General features: G+C 40.3%; 1 protein-coding gene across 1 annotated transcript in view; it reads right to left on the bottom strand.

Annotated features, from left to right (window-relative positions):
- The window catches only part of SHANK1 (SH3 and multiple ankyrin repeat domains 1), a gene marked incomplete at its 5' end in the record, with an annotated part of 207,810 nt that overhangs the window by 21,735 nt on the left and 161,730 nt on the right, over nt 1–24,345 (bottom strand). The window contains 6 exons of the mRNA XM_018571098.1: nt 1,330–1,438; nt 4,840–4,964; nt 7,231–7,287; nt 20,893–20,973; nt 22,278–22,413; nt 23,857–23,981. Coding sequence (XP_018426600.1) covers nt 1,330–1,438; nt 4,840–4,964; nt 7,231–7,287; nt 20,893–20,973; nt 22,278–22,413; nt 23,857–23,981 — 633 coding nt within the window. The remainder of the gene's footprint in view (nt 1–1,329; nt 1,439–4,839; nt 4,965–7,230; nt 7,288–20,892; nt 20,974–22,277; nt 22,414–23,856; nt 23,982–24,345) is intronic.

Genomic DNA, 24,345 nt, shown 5'->3' with positions numbered 1-24,345 from the left:
TTTTAGTTTGTAACCAATAGCATTTTAAAGCTTGTTTTCAGCTCATGCTACAGTTGTCCGATGAAAAGCAGTCTCAGCTTCAAAATCACACTAAAAAACACGCACAAACACACAATATCGTGCTGATCGGCGTGTTTCCATTGAAGCAAAAACAGACTGATGAGAGAAAAAGAAGCACAAAAGACGTTCAGGGACTATTTTAAACACCAGGTGTATTTTGATGCGCGATTCAGCGCGTTTGTGTGAACGGCCCCCCATAGGAATTCCATGTTGCATAAGTTTCAGCGTGGAAAAAAAAAAGTGAGAAGAAACGCCCTGGTGTGAATGGGGCCTTAAAGTAATTCAGTGGTTGCAACCACAGTCAACACTATGTTGGTAAGGAATTTGTAAAACTCTTTGCGTAGTATATCACCCCACATAAAAGTGCCAAGAACACCATGCATGTCATTGTACTAGGTGCAGCCAGCACTGAGGGCAGGTTCACACCATAAAGTCCACGTTCCAGTGCATTCGGCCTCTGGAACGCAAGCCGGCCGGCTCCAATACTGCAAGCACTGTTCCGGGTGCGGGCGATCGCACTGTGGGGGGGGCGTAGCTGCGGTGCCATTGACTTTCCTGCACAGCCATGCACCCTCCCACCCCTGAACGCGGCCGGCTTCCAGTGCGTTCCAGAGGCTGAACACACTGGAACGTGGACTTTATGGTGTGAGCCGGCCCTTAGTGTAAAAAAAGTGTATTGATTCGCATGGTTCAATAAACATGGATGCCCAGCAAAGTGGATGCTTCCCTTACACTACAAATAAATACACTGTCTTAGTTGCAATTGGATTCCACAATAACTTTTAAAGCTAGCCCTAGTGTTCACTCAAACACCAGATGCCTAATAGGGATCTGTATCAGTTGATTTGTTTAGTGCTTGGGTTATGTACAAAAGAACATACAATGAGGTCATCACAAATGTGTCTGCATCTCATATCAGGGCCCTCAATATCACTGTCATTCCTCCGTTAAAGGCAGGAGACCAACTGTAATATGTCAAAAGTAAAAATATTAAAAGTGCAAACGGTGTATGAAATTTGCACAGTTGTAAAACTGTATATAAAAGCCAAATGTTTTGCATGGAATGGGGAAGGGTTTTTACTGCTACGTTGGTTAGAGATGTTCCTTCAATTCTGGTCTACTAAAATAATTGACATTGTTTCAGAGAGTGAGCAACAGTCTCTCTACCATAGAGCGGCAGATAGCAGTAAAAACATGTAAGGGGGTTCGAACCCTTTTTTTTTTAAACCCGTTTTGACATACATTTTAAACTCACTAGACTGTACTTACCAATAGACTTCTGTCGTAGCATTAATGCCTGGGATGGTGAAGAGGACAAATAGGAGGGACCCTCAAAGACAGATTGTGCACTTGAGACTCTATGCTGTCCATAACTTGGCTATGAAAACACATTAATTAACATATTAAAAACAAAACACAACAGAGCGCTTCAGCCATTTTTTTTTATACAGGCAAAATATTCTACAGAATGATTTATTGTGTACACAACCTTTTGAAGACAGTGCTACAACTGAGGGACAGGGGTCCACACATATGTCCTAGCAAATTCTGCAAGGTTATGTAGTAGATTACACACCTGTGTTGGACATGAAGAGGTTTCCTGTAATAGTAGAAATCTCTGCATATAGAGATGAATAGAAGCTTCTTTTGGTCAAGCTATTGAAGGTTGTGCCTTGGCTGGCATTTTCCATCCAATCAATATAAGTGTAATTATGCTATTGCCACACTGGACTTCCAGTCATAAAAGTATTGTTAAGGATCTCCTGCAATAATGTGCATTCATTTTAGCCCTTGCAGCCCAGGAATTGGGCTTAGAGTAGATTTAAACCAAACCCTAAAGTCTCATATAAGCCTAAAAATGGTAATGTAACTTCAGAAGTTGTTTTCTGTCTTTATAAGAATACCTGGTGACCTTGCCATGAAGGTCCTTGTTCAGGAAACTCCTGTTTAGAGGATGACAACTGGCTCCCAGGTGTGCTCCTCCATTATCAGCCTGTTACACGTGCCCCTGGTGAAGACTGCAAATGACTGTGTCGACACATTTTGCATGGCCCATCATTGTCACCATTGCTAAACCTGACCAAAGAAATAATGTGCAGCTGATGCTGGAGTGTATGCATGTAGATAAATGGTTGAAAAAGGCTGGAAGAGATCAGCAGTACTGAAATGCAAACAAAGATGAACAAAAGTAAAAACTATAAAAATATATATATATATAATACATAGTGCTTTAGAAAACGAAAACCTGGTGTTTTGGTCTCCCTGTGGTTTTAAGAGCTTCCTCCAGATGCTACATTTGGTGGCAGTTAAAAAATGTATGGTTACAGTGACATTAAAGTCAATCTTTTTTTTCCCTTTCCCAATCCTGCTGTAAGGATTTACCTTAAATTATGTCTCTTAATCCGATCATCTTCTTTACTGTCCTTTTCAGCTGTCCCTCCAGCATTGGTGCGTGTCTTCGATCCAGCGCCGACTCCTCTGTCCTCCTCTTCTCGGCTGTTCCACAGAGTCTGTGCGGGTGCACGCTGCTCCATATACTTACCTTGGGTCTTGCCCCGTCTCCCGGCCGAACATCTGAACTGCGCATGTGCCCGCAGTAGATATATGCAAAAACGTGCAAGGGTTTAATAGCCCTTTAAGTAGATGTAAACCTTAACTGGCTGACATTTAGTTTGCTAAAGCACTGTGTTTAATTATTAACTGCCATGACTTTTTTCCCCATAAAATACGGTTTTCAACTTTTTTCATCCTTTGTTGCATCTCAATACTGCTGATCTCTTCCTATCTCTTCAAGCCACTGTTTACATGACCTTTCTTTAGCATCAAATGCACATCATTGTTCTGGACCAGCTTGCCAACAGCAACAATGGTGGATAATGTCTGGACATTGTGTGTCAACAACATGGACGTACAATGGAGAGACCATTCCACAAAAAGAAAATGCCTCAATAAGGATCATCGTGACAGGAATTAAATTAATGAAAGCTTTAGAATGAAAAATATTAAACACTTATGAAATTACATTAAAGGAGAACTATGGGGTCAGTGTTTTTCCCCATAGTTCTCCTTAGGGTAACAGGAGGACACAAACTAACGTCCTCCCGTTACCCTAAGCTCCGTATGCCGCGAGCTACAACTCGAGGTATACTGAGACGTAGATGACGGGATCCGCCCAGCTGCGTGAGTGACAGCTGGCTATGCCTATCTAGAGGCAGAGCCAGCTGTACCCGCCCCCTCCCCCTTCCGTTCCGCCAGTCAGCGCTGGCAGATCGGAGCCGGGAGAGGGGAATCCAGCCCCTCCCCCTGTCACGGCAGAGAGCCGTGACAGGATCGAGAGGTGAGCAAACCTGGTATGTGTTCGCTCACCTCCCGATCTACTGAGCCGACCTGTGACAGTCTCATTGTCACAGGTCGGCTAGAATTATGAGGTGAGTGGAAATCACTCATCTCATAGTTCTCCTTTAAAGTAAGACTAAACGCAGGAGCTAAATCTTAAAAATGCATAGTTAAAGTAATTTAACTATTAGGAAAAATGTATCTTATTTGTGTATCACTCGGCTGTAGATCCTCAAATCATCTCTGAACTGGTGCGGACACTGTCCTTCCTTCTGGAGGGTGGCTACTTTTGTCCCCCATGGTCCCTGTGTATGTTGTAAAATAGCCACCGCTCCAAACTTGCTCATATGATGGACTACAATCTCATGTTTAGTTAACTAATTTGTATTGAGATTGTAGTCAATCATGGTCGTGAGCTTGGAGCGGTGGATAATTTTCAAAACACACAGGGATCATGGAGAACAAAAGTAGCCACCATCCAGAAGTAAGGAAGGACAGTGTCATAATGAATTCAGAGATGATTTGAGGATCTACAGCTGAGTGATACACAAAAAGGCTACATTTGTATTAATAGTTAGGGTACTTGAATGCATTTTTAAATTTAACTCCTGAGTTTAGGATCACTTTAATATATTAAAACTTATATTAGAGTTTACAATTGGATTTAAGAATAAATTAAGCACAAAACCACATGAGCCTGGAACTAACAGCCCAAGTCTTTCATTTATGTGTCTGGGGCAGGATGGCATACTGCTACAACATAAATTTGGGACACGTGCAAGAGTTAGAATTTTAAGACACCAAAGTATAGGAGTCCATTTCATACATTACATGTCCAAAGAATCAAGGTAGAGATGTATCTTTACATATTATACAATATTCTATAAAAACATAAATCCTTCAAGTGCACACATACTGTACATTTGATATAGATATTCCAATTTCATATTCCCTCTGGCTTTCACGCTTATATATGTTTTAGCTAGAATTTGATCTAATGGTGGTGCTATGTAAACTACACTGTACATGACTGGCAGATATAGTTCATAAGCTTTCAATGACCATAGTGATCTAATTTAGGAACCCCATTTGTGTCCAAATCCCCCATGGCAAATGGCAAAATTTGAAAAACGTAGAAGAGGCCAGAAGGACATAGCAAAGTGAAGAGTTGTGAAAAGAAGGAAAGAAAGGTAATTCTATATAACTGACAGAATCAAAAATGCACGGCAAGTATGTTAGAGACAAAAAAAATATGTAAAAGGTGAATGTGAGTGTTAAAAGAAAACTACCTTTCCTATGATTAGGAAGTGTCAGCATCAACTTTAGAAACTGTTACAACAAAAACATGCCTATGAAATTCTCAATTATTCTGCATTCTATAACAATGATTTGTGTAAAAGTAGTCAGAGGATTTCAATACTAAAAGTACAGATAGTTTGGTACCTCAGAGGAGAAAAAGCCTTTCCCAGCACTCCGTGATGTTCCAAGTGATGCCAGTGTGCCTGGGCTTGAGCTCTCATTCACACTGATGGTTTGTTGGGCTGCCGCCAGAATCTCATCCAGCTTGTCTGCAGGTAAGGAAAGAGAAATGAGTGACAGTCATGTGACCAGGGGTAAAGAAGCACACTAAAATTATATTTTAGAGTACATAGTGCTGAGTAGCTGCAGGTGTGCATGCTTCCCATACTGAGATGAGGAGGAAAAAAACAGCTTTTAGTTCCAAAATTCCAAACAAAGCATGCTTTGTCAATTTCCTTACATGCCCACCATTTCAGCAAATAAATAAATACATTTGCCTTGAAAACAAATAAGGAGTAAAGGATGGTTAAAACATCTGTCAGGTTCTCATTGCTAGTGTGTGGGGTGGCACTGGAAGATCTAATTGAGTAATGATGGGTAGTTTGAACCAAATTGAGGTTTTAAATGTAGGGGTGTGTTAGGTCCTAGGCTACTCAACTTTTGGGGGAACCAGGTAAAGTACTAGTTCATGAGCTACATAACTGCGTGTAGTGAAGAAAGCCTTGTACAAAAGACTGTCGATAAGATACAAATTTTTAAAAGTTAAAAAAGTGCAAATCAACATTGGGGGATCATGGTGACCACCCCTCATTGGTGCTATTGGGAAATAAAGAACCTGGCAGCTGTCTGAGAGCTGGAGCTAATTGCTGGGTTAACTGAAGTCCAGAAACAAATGGCAAATGAGGCGCTGGACTGGTATCTTTATGAAATTTTTTTAGACTAGGGGGGTTGGAATTACTGCTTGGGCCTAATGGTTTAGGTTTGGTAGCTCTTTTGCAGGAATCAATAGACCCCTTAGGTTAGGCAGCTCTTCTACAGGAATGAGGAGACCCCTAGGGGAGGGCCGGGAACCAAATAGAGAAATCCATATGTGATGGGTAGAATGAGAGCGCCAGATCAAGAGAAGTTTGGAGTCCAAGATCTTTTAATCACTCAACAGATGCCAGTAAAAACAGTAGATAGCCAGTTAACTTTGGGGCTACAATTTCCCCTTCATCAGGGGTGAATGGAAAGAATACAATTTTGGATAGACTCAAATGATGGCTTCAGGGCTGACTGCATTCAGAGGTGAAAATACCAATTGGTCAGTAGTAATGCCAGCAAGGACAGCTAAAATGCAATCCTGCGTTGGCTATCTACTCCTTTTACTGTCATTAGTTGAGTGATTAAAAGATCTTGGACTCTAAACTTATCTTGGTCTGGCGCTCTCATTCTTCCCATTACATGCTGGGTTAACTGAGGCTGTTATGGTGGGTAACTATTTGGGGTCAAACTGTGTTCTCACTGAAAACATTACTCCTATCATGATGTTCACTTTGCACTAAGAGTTTAAGGAAACTATCTAAAGGACATGGCAATAAAAAACATAATTTTGTTGGAAAGGGTTAGAACCTTTGTCAGCTTCTCACTGTTGCCTGTGTACCCCATTGGGTAGATTTTCCCTCACTTCCTTTGCTGGTTACACATTGTGTATCAGGTGTGACAGGGTGTTATTGGAACAGAAAGTGAGGGGACATTTCCCAATGGCTACAGAGACAGCAATAAAAACCTAAAACAGGATTTAACCCTTACCTACTGTATCCAAAATTTTCATTTTCTAGTTCGGAATAACTTACTTTTCTTTGAAGGGGCATCATTTTGCCACTGTTACAGCCTCTCCTGCATGTATCAATATCTCAAGGGCCAGATTTAATAGGCACAGGAGGCTTGAATTTAGCAGAATCAAAGACCTCGAAATAGCTTCTTTCATTTACATATTTTTATAGAAAATATATTTCTTTAAAAAAAAAGAAAGGAAGGAAATAAACAAAAATTCAGCACATAGATGTATATATAGAGTTTATCATAACATTTTGCAGAAGGTCATTTGATGCTCCATAGATAAAGGATACTTACTATGTGAGGCTTTAAATGTTATTGTAGCTGCAGGCTCTAAAGGTTATTTAAGTTAAGTATTTGACGCACAGCCCCATTGCTACCTTGAACCAAGCGCTGCCCCTTTATCACCGGCAATTACTCTAGAATGTGCCTGGAGTATAAAGTGTGCAGATTTTCCATTCACGTGCTGTCTCCAGAATGCCATAGAAGCAAACAGTAATTAGGGGGCCATAAGCAAGATAAGAACCTTGTTCCGTTTTGCCAGCTGAGACAAAATGGAAGCAGTGCCAGCTGAGACCTAAAGCCATACTTTGCCTTATAAAATATGTGTCTGTAAATCATTGTCTCACGTTACCCATGGGAAGAAATGTTGTTAATGTTTTCTTGCCTTCTTTCTAATAAATGATAAGGGGATCAATAATGAGAGTCAACCCTTACTTAGTGCCATTTGGTACACCGTCCTTTTCTTCTCTGTGTTCTGAGTAGGTTCATATTCTAAAAGGAACAAATGTCATTAGTTAATTACCAATTATTCTGCATATAATTAAAAGGTGACTATTACAACTGTAATGGATTTGAGGCCTACTTGTTCAGTAATTTAGTGTTCATCCAAGAATCCGTGTACTGCACCAATCCTCTCCAGTCCCTGTTATCACTAAAGGTCTAGAGATCTGGGGACATCCATTTCTTACCTGTTTGTGATGTAGGAGAGGCCCTCCCAAACAAAGCTGCTCTCAGAAAGCCTGATTGCTAAAATAATAGTTTTTTTTGCTTGGATTAAACCTATATTTTGCTTAATGCATAATGATGATATTTGTCCAAGTTAAACATTAGCAAAAAATTTTGATATCAAGTCAGAAGATAGAAACCTGATTCAGTCCACTTTTATGATCAACAAAAGCCATTAAACATATTTTAAATAATAGCATAAGTATCTGATTTAGTAATTATCATAGTTTTCTGTTTCTGTACAAGCAGCACTCAGACTGCGAGAGTGCAACGCTCTAAGTCAGGCATAGGCAACCTTGGCACTCCAACTGTTTTGAAACTACAAAGCCCGTGAAGCATTACAAGACTCTGGCAGCCACAGGGATAACTTCCAGATGTAGAGGCATGAAGAGATTTGTAGTGTTACCACAGCTGGAGTGCCAATGTTGCCTACCCCTGCTCCAAGTCATCTAGGGCGCACCTACCTTGAACAGTGATTTCAGCCTAGCAATAAAAACATGCATACAGGAGGGAAGGATAATGTGAATTTTTTTAACTATCAAATCAACAGTCTGGAGGTGGGTCTTTGAGCAAATTGTGATTATTAAGTGCAGTGAAACAAAAACAAAGTCATGGACTTGGTTGTGCTCCCTCGTATGGGTGTCTAAAATGACTGGCTAAATATAACTACAAGAATCTTTAGTAGATGATACTTCACATATATTTTTCAACTCTTATTGAAGCCTTTTTCTAAATTTTCTTCCGAACACCACAGAAAAAAAAAGGAACCAGAGGCACAGCAAGATTGCCAGTGTCGACGTTATAGCTTATAGACATTGCTCCAATTATTGTAACATTGCAGATACTGGAAAAATGGCACCTTTCCATAATTATCATTTATCTCCTGTGGGCCTCAAAACTCCACAGCCAGGTCTTCATGTCAAGCAGCCCTTCCCAAACCGCATTGCTCTGGGGTTTTACTGGCTTATTACCTAATCTTGTATTTCCTCTCAAATTCTCTTCTAAAGCACATTCTTCAACAGAGGAATGTGTGAAAAGAGTACAAACACAGAATGATACATTATTTATTTGCTTCATTCAGTTACAGCTCAGTGCTCAACCCACGTCCTGCACACAGGAGTGTGGCTATTTCCCATTGTGAAATAGCACATAACAAGATTTCTCCACTCAGAAGAGGAAAACCGCCATGAATGTACCATTGAGGAAGCCATTCAGCCAACTGAATGGCCTGTGTTTGACAGGCTAGTTATGAAAGAGTCCCCACTGTTAATTTCTGCAGTTACCTCCTTGTGCTGTCGTAAAAGGCAATCGAAAATTGTTGTAGAGGCACGATTCCTAACACTTAATGTGGGGATGGGGTTTAGTTCATACTGCTGCACCATGATCTTTAAAGAACTCTAGGCAAGTAGCTTAATGGATAAAGTACATCCATAGGAGCAGTTTTACATGCCAAAAGGATTTATATCTCTGTCCACTTAATTCTGGAACTTATAGAGCTCTTTGACAGCACAGGAGAACTGCTTCTTTTCTGATGCAGTTAAAGTGATATTCATGTTAACTCCCCTCCCCCACCCTCCCAAGGACTTACCTTAAATGATGCCACTTGATCTGATCATCTTCTTCTTTCCACTTGCTTTCAGGAGTCCCTTCAGCGCTGGTGCCGGTCTTTGATCCAGTGCAGACTGCTTTGTCTTCTGTGTCCCACGGTGTCTGTCTGACATGCATGCTCGGGCTGCATGCTTTGACTTACACAGTGTCTCTCCTCTTCTCCCTGCCGAAAATCTCTACTGCGCATGCGCCTGCCCCATGATCCTTCACTGCCCCTCGAGAGTCTTCAGACGGGACAGAGCGACGGAGACTGAGGTAAGTAATTACCTAATTGGTAACTTTATGTTTTTGCATATATTTACTGCTAGCTAGCAATAGATATATGTCAAAACAAAGAGTGACTTTAATTCTACTGTCAGTAATTCTTACAGATTTTGTTCTTCTCCAGCCTGTGAATTATAGGCAAGTGCACAAGGGTTGCCAGGTGTGTCTGGGCACACCCTAATCACCCCAAGCCCAACACCGAAATCACAACTGCTGATGCCGCAGTATAGTCACTGAGCCGGTAAAGGGATCATAAAGATCTCTCTGTGACCAGTTCAGTGATACTTAGCGCAGCAGCACTTGCCACTTACATTCCTCACATAACAGCTGCAGTCCTTGGTGCCAGGGAAGCTGCGAAGGAGCATGGCTGCGGCTTCCCATCCAATCATGAAGCTGGTAGGTGGTCATCTGTCCACCTGCCAGACTCCCTACTTCATTACTACACCCCTGCTGGAAGAGGTAAGGGACAGTTGACGAGATGGGAATCCGGGATGCCTCGGGTCTGTGTTTGTATGTATGTGTGTATTATATTTACGTATCACTTGTGTGTGTTTGTACTTTTGAGTGACCTCCTAATGCAATTGGCTGTGCACCCCCTATGCTGTGAATAGACAGTGAAAAGAGAGGCAGGAGACCAATGAGCTCATCATTCTATCACTCTGCTCTTTTTCTATTAGCATTCTCCTTGTTAGTGCATGAGCACTGATTGGCTCCTTGTGCTGCTTCTCCCTCTCCTATGCTATGGATTGCAAGAGGCTGATGCCAAGTCAAATTCAGGTACTTAGACTGCTTGCATAAAAAAAAAATGATGAATACAGAGCTGCATTTATTTATGTCTTCTATATCTGCCATATAAAAACCTAAAGTTGAGCTACCAAATTATAATGTATACCTTTTAAAATATTAAAGCACAAAAATTAACATCTGTTTTCCTTTGGGCGCTTTTTCTTTTTGGAGGCACAATTCGGAAAACAAAGGAAACTAGTCAGTTATGAAAAATCACCATTGGATCTAGTTATGTATTCACTATAAAGACACAAATCCATGTTTGTTATCAAAGACAAGTGCAGCTTTGCTAAGGTATATAGTATAATTATTTATAAGTCCAGACAACAATTTATTTTGGTGAATGTAATTGATTCTTTCCCCAATTTTTGCCTGGCAGGATAGGTTTCAATGCCCATACAGTTTTAACAATTTATAAATGGGGGCCGCTAGTGTCCTTACTGAGCGCTCTGCAGCACATACTGAAGTGGCTATGCAGTGCTTATTGAGGTTGAACACACTTCCCATAATAAGCCACTCCTAATTAGAATTTTTTTTTAAAAATTGTAAACTTAATATAATGACATTTTAATATGCAGTAAAACATTAAAAAAATATGCTCACCAGTTTTCTTTTTCCAAGGAGAAACTAAAGGAAATAAGAGATAAATGGTTACCCTGTGTATATATTGTAGTATCCCCGCCAGCATATTAAAAAAAAATTCCAGCACTTCAAAAAATTTTCAGCACTGAGGCATATTAAGCTAAATTCAATTTGCCACAATTTAAAGAAAACCCTACATAAAGTTTGTCAATTTGCGACTGAGCATATTATAATTATTGCATATGTGGAGGTTACCTTCAGTAAGAAAAGTATGTGAAAACAGGTGGATCCAGAGCTACAGGCAACTACAGCTATCTACTTTTTTTGTGAAAATGACCCTGCCTTTGCCTCCTTTCTCTTGACTGAAGGTAGCCTCTGCTTACACATTTTTCATAAATACTGAATTTGAATCCAGAATCATGACAGGTATGTTTTTTGTTTGCCACTGTTTGAACATGGCATTTTGAACCCTTCAACAGAAACTGGGATTGTTAGGTGGTAATACACCTACTGAAATACTTATAACTGAAATACCCTACAATATTGTATAAATATTAAAATATATAGCATATATTTTAACTTTGCAGGAAATGTTAATAGTGTGTGGGTGTGTATATATATATAATATACACAGTATATATGTATTTTTACAATCCATTTTTAGAATTGAAGCTAAACCTCAGGGAAATATAAACACATGCAATTAAATATGATTTCATAAACACATTAAATGTAGATTTACAGATATTGTAAGTAGCCTAAATACCTGAATCTGCCTTGATATCAGACTGCTGCATTTGCATTGTCTGCAAGTGACAATTGTGCTACCCCCCTGGTTTAATGCAGGAGCATGAAGGATTTACCTGGGCACCCTGGTTGTCTAGTACATGATCCAGCCCACTGGGTGTGAATAGGGGAAGGGGGCGAGTGGGATATCAATTTGAAAGTTAGTATTGCCAAGTCTGGTCTCTCATATAGCAGAGCCATTGGTGTCATTGTAATGTGCCCCCTGTGCCTGTAGGATTGCAATAAATCCACCAACAAAGAATACAAGATGGGGCTTTTAAGGTGAGAGGAATACAAATAAATGCATAAATCAACATGCATATCACATATTTCAACATTTTTTTTAATTTTATTTTTTCAAATTTGTTGTTTTATAATTTAACAAATATATCCTATTATTAAAACATATAAATTATAACCACATAACTTAAAACCAATAACAATGAGGACTTCAATTGGCCCACCCCAGCCGAGAACGTAACACATCAATATCAAGGTTGGCGTGGGATGAGTGTACTCAGTACAGAGAGTGTGTAGACACAAACACGATTTTGGCTAGAAGGAACTGGCTCACAATGTGTTACTATTCTGACTTGTTGTAGAAGGTATCTATTGACCGTTACCGTATTCCTTCTACCTGGTTGTCCCTGTGTGCTTCTCACTGTTTCCTGGGTGATGCTCCCTGGGAGTGTGTATTCCCTCACCACAAAATTTTTAGAAAATGGCTGCCTCTTATCTTCCTAAAGAAGCTTTGGTGAAACGCGTAGAAGTCTGGACCCACTGCATATGTATGTGTCACCTAACATTGAATATTATGACTAATAAATGTGCTCAATGTACTGCTCTGAGAAAAATAATAAAGGAAGTGTATTGAATTGATTGCATTCCAAAAAATGTGCTGGTGTGATCTAGGGGGGCGTGGTGCCGTGTTACTATGATAAATCCTGATGTAAAGGGAATCCTTATTGTTACTGGTTTTAAGATATGTGGTTATATTGTATATGTTTTAAAAATTTAATATATTTGTTAATAGATCATAAAACAACAAATTTGAAAATAAAAAATGTTGGAATATGTGATATGCATGTTGATTTATGGATTTATTTGTATTCCTCTCACTCGTTATGGCACCTTAAAAGCCCCATCTTGTATTCTTTGTTGGTGGATTTAATGAAATTAGGGGTGTAGTGTCCCGTTCTTCTAAAGATGCACAACATATTTTGCATAACTTGTAGGATTACAACCCAATCAACATGCTATTAAAATGTTTCTTTGATGACACCATCCCTGGGTCTGTGTGCTGATGTTTGCTCTGAGTAGACTGTCAGCCGAAAATCTGGGTCTGAACGTGCGAATTGTGGCCACCAGTGACTAGTCAATGTTAGGGCAGAACGGAGAGTGGCAAGACTGGTACAAGACAACAGAAGGGCAACAGTGCCGTATCAGATTCCTCGCATCACCTTTCAACATCTCGTGGAGTCACGAGGCGGCCCAACAAAGTCATCTCGTGGAGTTATCTCGTGGCCCAACGAAGTACTGATGGGGTGGTCATAATAATCTGGTCACTCAGTGCATATATATATATACAGGTGCTACATATCAAATGGAAAGCCAGGGACACTGAGGCTTAGAAAAAAATATGTTCTTGAATGGCTTATATATACAAAACAGAAGCAAGTAAGTATGTGCAATAAGGGCTAAACATTTTGCAGTGTTGTTTTTCTTCCCTCAAAAAACCCCCAACAAACTGGACATTCACTTTAAATAGCATAATGCCAATGAGGTTTTCGAAAAACAACAATCTGTTCTGCAAAAGTAACATATTTTGGGATTTCCATGCAGAAGAAATAAAAGAGGCCAATCTGCTTGAGGAAATTATAGCCAAGAATACGTTTTCTTACATAATCCTCCTTGTGTTGTCATGTGGCAAGAGACATTTTTACATACACATGCACAGTCCTGTCTTAGAACCGATTTCATATGATAACTGCTTCTGGATTAATACTTTGTACCGATAAGCCACGCCAAGTGCCATCATCCTGTCTGGTGCAAAAGCCTCAGTTGCCAATATGGGAGTGCTCTAAGACAGGGGATGACAGTTGTCGGGGCTTATTCCTGAAGGAAGGAAAGTCAAACCATTAGTAACATAAGTAAATGTTTTAGCTAGTTTTAGAGGAAAGGTTCACAAAGTATTAAAAGCAGTCATCGTGTGGAATTTGCTCTCAGACATGCTCACAAAAAATATATTGCATAGAAAGTAGCAGTGAACAGTAAAGTGTTCCATCCCTAACATACAGAGTGATATTATTAGGAGAAAACTTACACATAGGTGAAGCTCCACTTGCTGCTTCCAGCAAAGAATCCATGAAGCTAAAATCTCTTACCAGCAAAATGAGGTGAAAGTGGCTGGTAGAAAGCTGAAATGTATGACTGCTTGATTCACATTTTCTTGCATGGGCATAGGTATTCAATGACTTCCTTGAACACATACAAGCTTGCTTTATGGGCACAGTCCATCAAAAAGTGGTCTTACAGTTATAGTTGAAGGCATAAGGACTGAATCGCCTAATATTTTTAAAAATGGCTTAGGGACTTCCCTGCAAAGTCCTTCTACCATAGATCCTTGATCCCCTCCCATCCACCTTAGTGTCTTAAAGTTTGCAAACAATATGGCATCACCAGTCAACCACTTCATAACTTAAACAAAAAAATGCCTGAGGAAAAGGCACCTTTATGTTGTTTCAAGAATATAGAAGATTAGTAGATCTTTTCCTTAAGAGGAAATAATTATAGTTGGCCCAACAGAAGGCCTTCATAAATAATGGTACAGCCTAAAAGCAGACTGCAAGTACCTTTTATTATGTATTATATCCTCTTCTGAGTGTTTTGGAAGCATCTAATCATAGGTGTGCTTTGAACAATGCCTTTAATTATGGTATCAAGCCCAACCACTAACTAACAATCTAGGGCACCTGACTGGTCAATAGTGGCACCCACATTTTGGACTGTGAGATGCCAGATAGGCATGGATGAGTCAAGCAATAATTGTGCCCTGGATCATGGAGCTTCCAAAATAAACAAAAAAACAATTGTGAATAAGGAAGGCATTAGTTATAAATATAAGGACATCTCAGGTTTCCTGCAACCATTACTCTTTCTTTGCGGATACAAATATAGGGTCTACTCCCTTACACTCCTTAACAGCATTATGGTTTTTTTTTTTCAACTAAATTCTACAAACATAGAAATGGTTAGAGGGTTTTATGTTGCCTTCAACAAAAAATATAGACAATATACCTTTGTCCACTTGATGTTTAATAACATGGATGCAGATAATACATGAGTAGAAAAGTTTGGAAAAATACACATATATTGCAAAGAACCATATTAAATATAGGGAATGGCAGGAATGTAAAGGTATATGCAAAAGAATGAAATGAGATACCAAAAGCATAGAGGAAAAAGAGAAAAGAGAAAAATGACCAACGGTTAACACCTCTTTAAGGAATACACCTTTTAGAGAAACTATCATCAACTTCCGACTAGTTTTCAGATTATTGAACATCTGTTGCCTTCTCACTTGCATTTACCTATCCTAGAAATTTATTAGCAACATGTGGTATCTCATATGACCTACTTTTCCAAATGAAAGTGGAATAGTCAAACATCTAAGATTCAATTAGAATATGTGTGAATGTTGGGTAAAAGTTGTAAGAATCTTAGGTAGAACACTGATGAACAGTCCCCTAAATTAGCCAACACAACACAATATCTATAGCCATAGAAGCCCACACAGCTGACTTGGCAGCTGGGGGCAGGAGGGGCCTGTGGGAACTCCATTTTCTTGTCCTCCTGGTGTTCTTGAACTGTGCCTGTGCCACCCCCACGGTACCCCTACCCAACCAATGCAGCATTTAAAATCAGCCTCACTGGACCTGCACTGTCTCACTTCTCTATCCTCCTGTGCCCCCTCTAGTATCTCAAGTGCTGGGAAAAGTTATGTCGGTCTTACTCTTTGACTGGCTGGTATGGCTATCAATGAGGGGGCAGGAACTACATTGCCTACTAGAAAAAAATGTGTTTATTTTTCCCCAAAGGACCCAAGAAAGAGACTTGGTGGCTTTGGAAATTAATCTTATTGGGAGGGATCAATACCCTGCAGGTAAGGTGGGCATATTTTGCTGTAGGGAATATCTATTGCTGGGGAAGGGGGATGGCAAATATATTGAATATACTGATCAGGATGACATATATTCATTAGGGGGAGGATATATTTTGCTGGGGTATAGAAATGCTGCTGGAGTGGACATGTCTTTCTGGGTGGGGGAAATATAATGCTGGATAAGCCATACTGATTGGGCTGGCATGAATAGCTGGGTATGAGACATAAAAATGTATAGATATTTGTAGGTATGAGACATATTGTTAGTGAAGCGGTACTCATTGGGTGGGCATGTAATGCTGGGTGGGGAGTATATTTCTGGGTGAGCAATACTGATTTGGTGGACATGTATTACTGGGTGGGGGCATATTTTGCTGAGGGATCGATACTGATTGATTGGACATATATTGCTGGGTGGGGTATATATTTCTGGGTGAGCAATACTGATTTGGTGGTCATACAGTATATTGCTGGGTGGGGCATATTTTTCTAGGGGATCTATACTGATTGAGTGGACACGTATTGCTGGGTGGTGGATATATCTTTGGGGGAACTATGTTCATGGGGTGGACATGCAATGCCGGGTGCGTGACTTGATATATTGCTGGGGAAACCATACTGACTTTACAGACATGTATTGCTAGATGGGGGTATATTGCTGGGGGAATCATACTAATGGGGCAGACATGTATTGCTGCATGGGGGAATATAATGCTTGGGGACCATTACGGATTAGCTGTGTAAGTATTGCTGGGTGTGCGGTGATAAACTGCTGACAAGTGATGCATGTTTGTTTTATGCAGTTGTATGCCAGCTTTATGGTGACATCTGTTGACTTGGACATGCCATCATAATATTGCGCAGCAGAGCCTTGTGTTTAACAGAGAAATTTTAAGAGCTTTAGACTTCCCAGTAAACAAATGCGAAGAAGTGAACGCTCAGAAAGCTATACAAATTTGAAAGGGATTACAAGTCTTTCTCACTTTATACAAAGCTAAAAAAAAAAAGTGTTCTGGCTGTAGTCAGGCTTTTATATCCAAAATGCATAAAAATGTGTAAATTTAAATCAAAATTTCCTAACTACTTCTGACTACCATTGGTATTTTTATAAAGGAGAATATCCCAATGTTTACATTTAGCAACCGATATACTAAACCAAGACTCATGCCCCCATTCTGTTTACATCACTCAATGTTTGTTCTATTCAGATATAAAAGCATTCACTAAGGACTACTGTTTGACATTTCCTCTTAAATGTTTTAACATGAATGTATGCAAGAATTTGTAATAATCTCTTGTGACAATCATGGAACATATCAAGAAGTCAATGATATTTTCTCTTTAAACTAAACACCAAATTGCAACATCCCAAACATGGGAAAGAGACCAAGCACGGCTGAACAGGCTCCAAGCAGAACATGCTTACATCCTGTTTAATTAGCACAAAGACATTAAGAGTTAATGGCAGAAATTCCCTGGAGGCTGGCCTGGAACATAGTATTCTGCAGAGTATACTGCTATGTCCTGGAGAGCAGTCATGACACACAGAGGGCCTACACATCACCCTCCCAACACTGAAACACTGTGGGATTTGTTTTCACTATATCTCAACCATCTGTGGCTTTTCTTTTCTGTACCGTTAATAACAAGCTATAATATCTCTATTTCAAAACCTGGGAGATATTAAAAAACAGGGTCCTTAAAGGAGAACTATTGGGAGAGTAAAATATACTCTTCCCAATCGTTTGAGCCGGCTGTCGCACATCAGCTCGAGAACTGAGTAATCAACAACCGCTGATCGTTAAGCTAGGGGCTTCTCCCCACAGAGGGCAGTGATCAGTCACTGCTCCCTGCAGGGATCCCCCCCTCCTCTCTCTGTTTCTGCAGAACTCACTGGAGGGACAGAAAAGGGGAGGGGGCAGCCACAGCTGGCTCTGCTCTAGAGAGGCAGAGCCACCTGTCAATCAGGCAGCGGGGTGGATCCCTAAAATATTGTGGGTATCTTTCCTGGCTGCGCTGTCAGCATATAGCGGCCAGTAACTTGCTATTTGCTAAGTTTGGGTCACAGGAGGACATTAGTAAATGTCCATCAGTGACTTAAAAGAACTATAGCCAGAAAAAAAAGGTTTGGCTTTACCATTGTAAAGGGAATCAATTTTTTGCTCATGCATGGCAAAGCCACAGGTTTACTTAACTACAGCCCTCCCCAGCTGCATATACTCATATTTTTTCTCCAAAACTAAGAAATCTCTCTCTCTCTGCCCATTTGTGACAGCATTGGGAGTCTCAGCAGGCAGGCACTAGCACTGTCAAGTTGAAGGGGAGTTAGTGGGTGTAATTAGGTAAACTGCATGGGCAATGAACAGGGCCACTTTAAAGGAAACCTGTTCTGCTACTAAACAGAATGTATTGCTAATCCTTTGGTCCGAGCCTCCATGTTTTCTTTCAAAGCAACTTTGTAGCTAAAGCAATAGGCTCACTGCAAAGGCGGCACCATAAGGTAGCCATACTCTCCAATGCCTTGGGAAAATCCATTGAGGGTATGAGGGAATATATAAAACTCCCCAAGCATCTCTATAATGCAGCATTCAGTGCCTTACTAGCCATGAGCATTGACGCATGAGAGAAGCTTGTTAAGGTCTTCACAGGTTTTAAATTTGAGAAAGCTCTCTGGCCGGGAAACTCAGCAGCAGGGGAGTGCACAGAAAGAATGTACACTCACCGTACATTTCCTGAAAAAGACAGGTTCACTTTAAATATCATCCTATTTTTAGTTTAGCTATATTCTGTGTAAATAATAAATAGTGCCCTATTGACTTATTGGATGTAATGCAATACTTAAGGGCAAAAGTATCATATTATAACATATACAGTAGATTTAGCTGGTTCATTGTGCCTGTGACTATAACAGAAGCAAACTGATCTAGCTACATTAATCTAAATCAATTAATTGCTTGGCCTAAAATTTCTTGGAATTATCTTTCAAGCCAAGTAGGTTCCCCTAAAGACAATCTAATGTAAAATAAACAGCTTCTCTATGTTCTTAATTTCCATTTAGAGGCAGCATCACATAATTGCATAATTATAATAAATAATGTCATGTTTGTTCATTCATTTACAAAGAGTTTGCTGCACTGTTTCCAGCACTGCACTGTAAATACATACACTGCAATGCTTTATATAATGATTACATTCTAGCAGTATCCATTTTTAATGGCTGGACTTCATTAAAGGGAACTCATACATTTATTGGGGATAGGTTCGAACCTGTACCAGGTTTTCACCCTTGTTAGAACTGTAGGTGGGAGGCACTAGATACAAATACTGTATTGTACTACACTTTCATGTACACACCTATGGCAAGGAATGTATGTATTTCACAATGTCAACAGGATTGGTTGGAGGTAGGTTGCATTGATTTACTGTATTTCTATCAAACACTGGTTGAAAGAGGCTAAAATCACCTGAAAGTTGCCATAGACTCAATTCACAAAGCTTTAGCACAAAGTTAATGGCCTGTGCCAAAGAGTGTTTTGCTTCAAGCACCTTTTGCATTGATACAAATGTCTATGGGGATGCAAAATCATCTTGAGGCAGGTTGAATGCAGGTCAGAAGGAGGTCCACTGCTGGCCAATGGTACTGGTCAATGGATTCTGATATCAAATTGATGCCATCAACATAAGCTCAAAGTCCATCAACATGCTAGCTGTTTGAATACAAAAGCTGGAAGAGGAGATACCTCCATCCACGGATCCATCCATTTGCAGTTCAGAAAAGATGAGGAAATTGAGTGACTTTTTAACAGTGTATGAGTCTTAGGGGTTGATTTACTAACCTTATAAACACACCACGAACATGTATACACCTCTGTAGTGTGTTGCCTCCCAGCATGATCTATTGGTGGAATCTAGACACCTTTGTAGTGTGTACACACCCAGCGGGTGTGTTGTGCAAAGCCCTGCATGAATTTGCAAGGTGATCTTGTGTAAATTAGCTCTATGTTGTGTTGCTTGCGTTGATGAATGCAGGAATGTAAATGCATGAGCTAACCATTTTTGTCTAAACTGTGAAGCAGCATTATATATGCATCATGTGCATGATTTTTCCATATATGGCATTAGTGGAAATATGCTTTTAGAGACTTTTTGGTTGATAAATACGTTTTGCTGTGTAAAAATCACACGCACCTAGTGCGTGCGTGTGTTTAGGTTAGTAAATCACCCCCTTAGTCTTAGGTATATCCATCCTAGTGTTTAGGGTTTGTGAAATGAGCCTATTATTTTGGGCCAGTATTAGGTATGAAAGGTCACCTGAAGTCTGACAGTTGCTGCTCCACCAAAAACCTATCCTCATGCTGATATCACTTTGTCTCCTGAATTAGGGTCACCATACACCATAGAATCTGACCATACAATCTTTGTACAGTCAACTTTAGATTTACCAAAACTATGCAATATGAGGACCTACCTAATCTATCCAATCAGGCAGGCACTTGTACTAATTGGATGTTGTTAGATCTAAAGGAGATTGTACAGATTGTTATGTGTGGTTAGCGTCTCATGTAACAGAGTCTTGTATGTACTGAGCTGTAATCATTCGAAAACAGTAAGGTATCAAGATGAATTTAGGAAGGTGACAATGTGGCAAGTGTTTGAACAGGGAACCTTTTACTTTTTATATATAATAACCCTAAGGCCTCATTCACATGGGGTAAAAAGGTCCGGCTGTGGATTCTTGTGGCAGGAATCACAGATGGCTCCAGACAGCTGCCACCACTCAGCTTGTTCAAAGCAATCACAGTGGCAGCAGCTGTCCGCGAGTGTTCAGATACAATTGCAAATGGAGCGATTACCTGCAGTTAGAGACAGATGATCGCCCCTAGACGCAAACAGCTTGCAGAGTGGAATGTGCTGGCTATTCACATGTGGTTCACCTACGTAGTTTTATGTATCCAACTTTTTTTTAGCAAACTTGCACAATTATGATCAATGACTTAATATTCAGTTTCATGCATAGAACAAACTGTGACGGGTTTCACTTGAAACGAGTCAGTACCATGTACAGAAAAAGTCTTGGTCATGCAGCAAAGCATGCAGTTCTGAAAGCCACTGTGATAGAAAGACATTCATGCAGAGCGTCCATTTGACCTGACAGGTCCTAAGCCATACAGAGCAGCTCTTACCCATTTCCTCCAATTCCGATGTCATGGATTTGGAACGTAGTGATATTGCGGGAGGAGTAACACGCTTTGTTTGTTGGGGCACTGGAATAAAGAAAAAAATGCTTTTCATAAAGATGTCATATCTGTCGATTTTAAACCACTGCTGGTGTCATGAAACTTATTTGTTTGTTAAAAACACACTTTTTGATTTTTAAAATGACTACGCCTTCAGAGTCAAAGCATTTCAATCTCATAATAAACATACAAACTAAAGTCGGGTATACACACTTCTATTTTCTTCGTTCAACCTGCTGGCTGAGAGAAGAAAATAGCACAGATTCCTCCATGAATGCTTACAAGTGTTGATTAAGAAATTTACTGTCGTTTCCTTTGCATTCTGACAGCTGGCAGTGCTGCTTCCTGCTTGCTTTCATCACAGAGCAGGTTTAGGAACGGACTTTCCTCAGTCTGCTACCGCTTTCCATCCTGACCCCCAGTTACCGTAGACAGACTAGTGCATGAAACAACCAGAACAGAATCAGAACACCCTCTGATAATGATATGATGTCATAATGACATCATAATCCCGCCAAAAACATTGCAAACATCAATATAAATATTGACTATCACATACAGTAGGATGGGTGTAAGTATTAGATGTATACCTTATATCAACTGCTGAATAGTGGTTTTAGCATGCACTAGTCTGACTATTTATAGTGTGGTGAGTACATTCTATATTGTCAATGCTAAGCCTGATGAAGGGACCCTGTGTGGCCCCAAAAGCGCTTGTTTATATGACAAAGAACTTAAATAAATGAACATTTGTTTATCCTAAGAAGGATTTTGATGTGCTGGTGACATCTCTACACTTTGATTGGCTGTCACAGGGGTCATATGATCGGGAGCTAGTTGTTTATGGTGACTGGGAGCTATCTGTGACAGATTGGTCAGTGTGCTGGGAACGGGCAATGAGCGCATACTGAGCAGACAACAGTGGTGCCCCATAGATGTATATATGCGGTAGCACAGGAAGAAGTTAAATAAAATATGTGTTCTTGGGTTTAGATCAGGGGTGGGCAACTCCAGCCCTCCAGCTGTTGTGGAAGTCCAAGTCCGATGAGGCATTGCAAGACTGACAGTTACAGGCATGACTCCCAGAGGCAGAGGCATGTTGGCATTTGTAGTTGGCCACTCACTGGTTTAGATATATAGTACCTTAAGGGTGTGTGGATTAGGGTTAAGGTTAAGTAATAAAGGTTAGGTGTTAAGGTGTTAAATGTTGCAATCAAAACCTGTCCTAAATCTGATAACAAATGAAACCCCACAGTAACAAAGTATCAATAACTAGACGATGATAATAGTATTAAAACAATATCCAAATCAATAAAAAAAGTCTAATGTACCTTTTTTCCTCATGGCATCCTCCATTTCAGGGTTCCGGGTCACCATGACAACTTTTACCATCAAGTTGTTTCCTCCCTGCCGAATCATATTTACCACTTGTCGGTGTCCAACTTTCACCACATTTTGACCATTCACCTAAGAAGAGCAATCATGTCACAGATCACATATTCTGTGTGCTAAATAATTCAAGTTCTGGTTTCATGATTGGGAGCACTTGTATAACTAGAAGCTATTTTTTACTGAGGAAAATGAAGCAAAGACAAGCAAAATAAAGACAAGGCAGTAAGTAGTACATGCACTATTTTTTGTGACTGCACCGGAACACAGGTACTGATGTGCCACACGTGTCCCGTATGGCTGACAGCCATGCCTCCTCCCGCCCCAAAACAAGGTGAGCCGGCCGGAATGCAATCCAGTGCATTCCAGCCACAATCAGGCCGGAACGGACCGAGGCTGGTGTGAACTAGCCCTAAAGGTTAAAAAAATAAAAACTAACACCTGATTGGTCCAAACCTGGGCTTCTCTGAGCTCCTTACACTACCCCCAATCTGCTGTGGCTAGGGAACTTCCTACCTACAGCTGCACGTAAGCAAAAGAGTGGGATGTTGTGATGTAATTGACCTTATATGGTCACATGGTAATATTTGGTGAATGACAGGGACCTAATATGGCCATATAAGTTCAATGATATCAGCACATACATCCTGCCCATTTTTTTATGTGCATCTGCAGAGTGGGGAATGCCTCAGCCCTTAGCTTATTCAGTGGGTGGCCCCATGTCCCTTCTGGGTTCAGGGGAGCTCCAGTTTAACTTGTGCTCATCCCTATGTATTAATTTCTTCTTTGGATTTTATAATTCATTTTTAATATATCTTATCCATAGATTTATAAATTGGGTGGATTTAAAGCTGAACTCCACCAACAGCTAAAGATATAGATAAAATACATATATAAGAGATGTTTACCTGCCAAATTATTTGTATTTCTGTCCATCGAGATCTGAGATTTGCTTTGCTATACAGTACAGTCTGACAGGGCCAGATACCTGCTTTTTCTCTGTTGCAGTTAAGTTACACTACAGACAGTAAAAGGAGAAGCAACAAACTGATGGGCTCTTCTCTCTGCCAGTCTGCTCTCTGCTCGTGTCAGCATGCTTCTTATTAGCACTGCTCTACAGCTCATGGATCCCTGTGCTGCAACGCCCCCTGCCAGTCTGAGCTCTGTTGCACAGGAACTGCAAGAGGCTGATCCCAGGTCATATCAGCTATTTACATTTCTTTAATATAAAATAATACATTGAATGACCTGTTAAAAGAATAAAAAGCGCTACAGATTTAACGCCTATAGCAATCAGCAAAATCTGATGTGCAAAACAGTTTAAAAAGGAGAATAACTAATAAAATATAACCTTAAAATTGTGCAGCAAATATGGTGTAAAGGTAAATTAAAAGGGGCTACAGAGAATCCATGTTTAGCTGGTTTTACTCAGAAAAGAAAGTTCTAGGCTGACTGGGCTGTGTATGAATAGTTTTATTGTCGAGAGAAAGAGAAGTGAAAGTATTGGATGAATGGATGTACCTCAATTAAAAAGTCTCCCATCCGCAGCCCTGCTCGCCAGGCCACTCCCCCTTCATCCACACTTTCCAGGTATTGGAGCGCTGGGAAGGCTGGAGTTGGAGTGAATTCTTCAATTGGAGTTTGTGCTGCAAAGAGATAACAAATCTCACATTACTATATATTATTTTATAATTACTTGACATCAAAGATGCAATTTTGCCTTGAGGAGATGTTGCGCAGGGATAGGTCCTCTAAATTGATTTCCACCTACTACAAGGAACTTATTAGGTTACTTCCTTCATGGAGGCTAGCCTTGGTTTCCCCAACATATGCAACCCTGCGTTTTGCCTCCTGGGTCTGTTTGGTGAGCTGCCATTAGCCTCGGGAGCTCAGACACTACTCCGCCTACTTTTATTTTATGCCAGAAAGGCTATTCTCTTATTCTGGGGTAGCCCTAAGTTTCCCTCCATGGGTGACTGAAATCGATTGGTTGATCAGGCATTGCCCCTC

The sequence above is a fragment of the Nanorana parkeri genome, unplaced genomic scaffold (genome assembly GCF_000935625.1).
Source record: "Nanorana parkeri isolate BGI_ZX_2015 unplaced genomic scaffold, ASM93562v1 scaffold1675, whole genome shotgun sequence".
Lineage (NCBI taxonomy): Eukaryota > Metazoa > Chordata > Amphibia > Anura > Dicroglossidae > Nanorana > Nanorana parkeri.
This window is presented reverse-complemented; position numbering and strand designations above follow the sequence as displayed.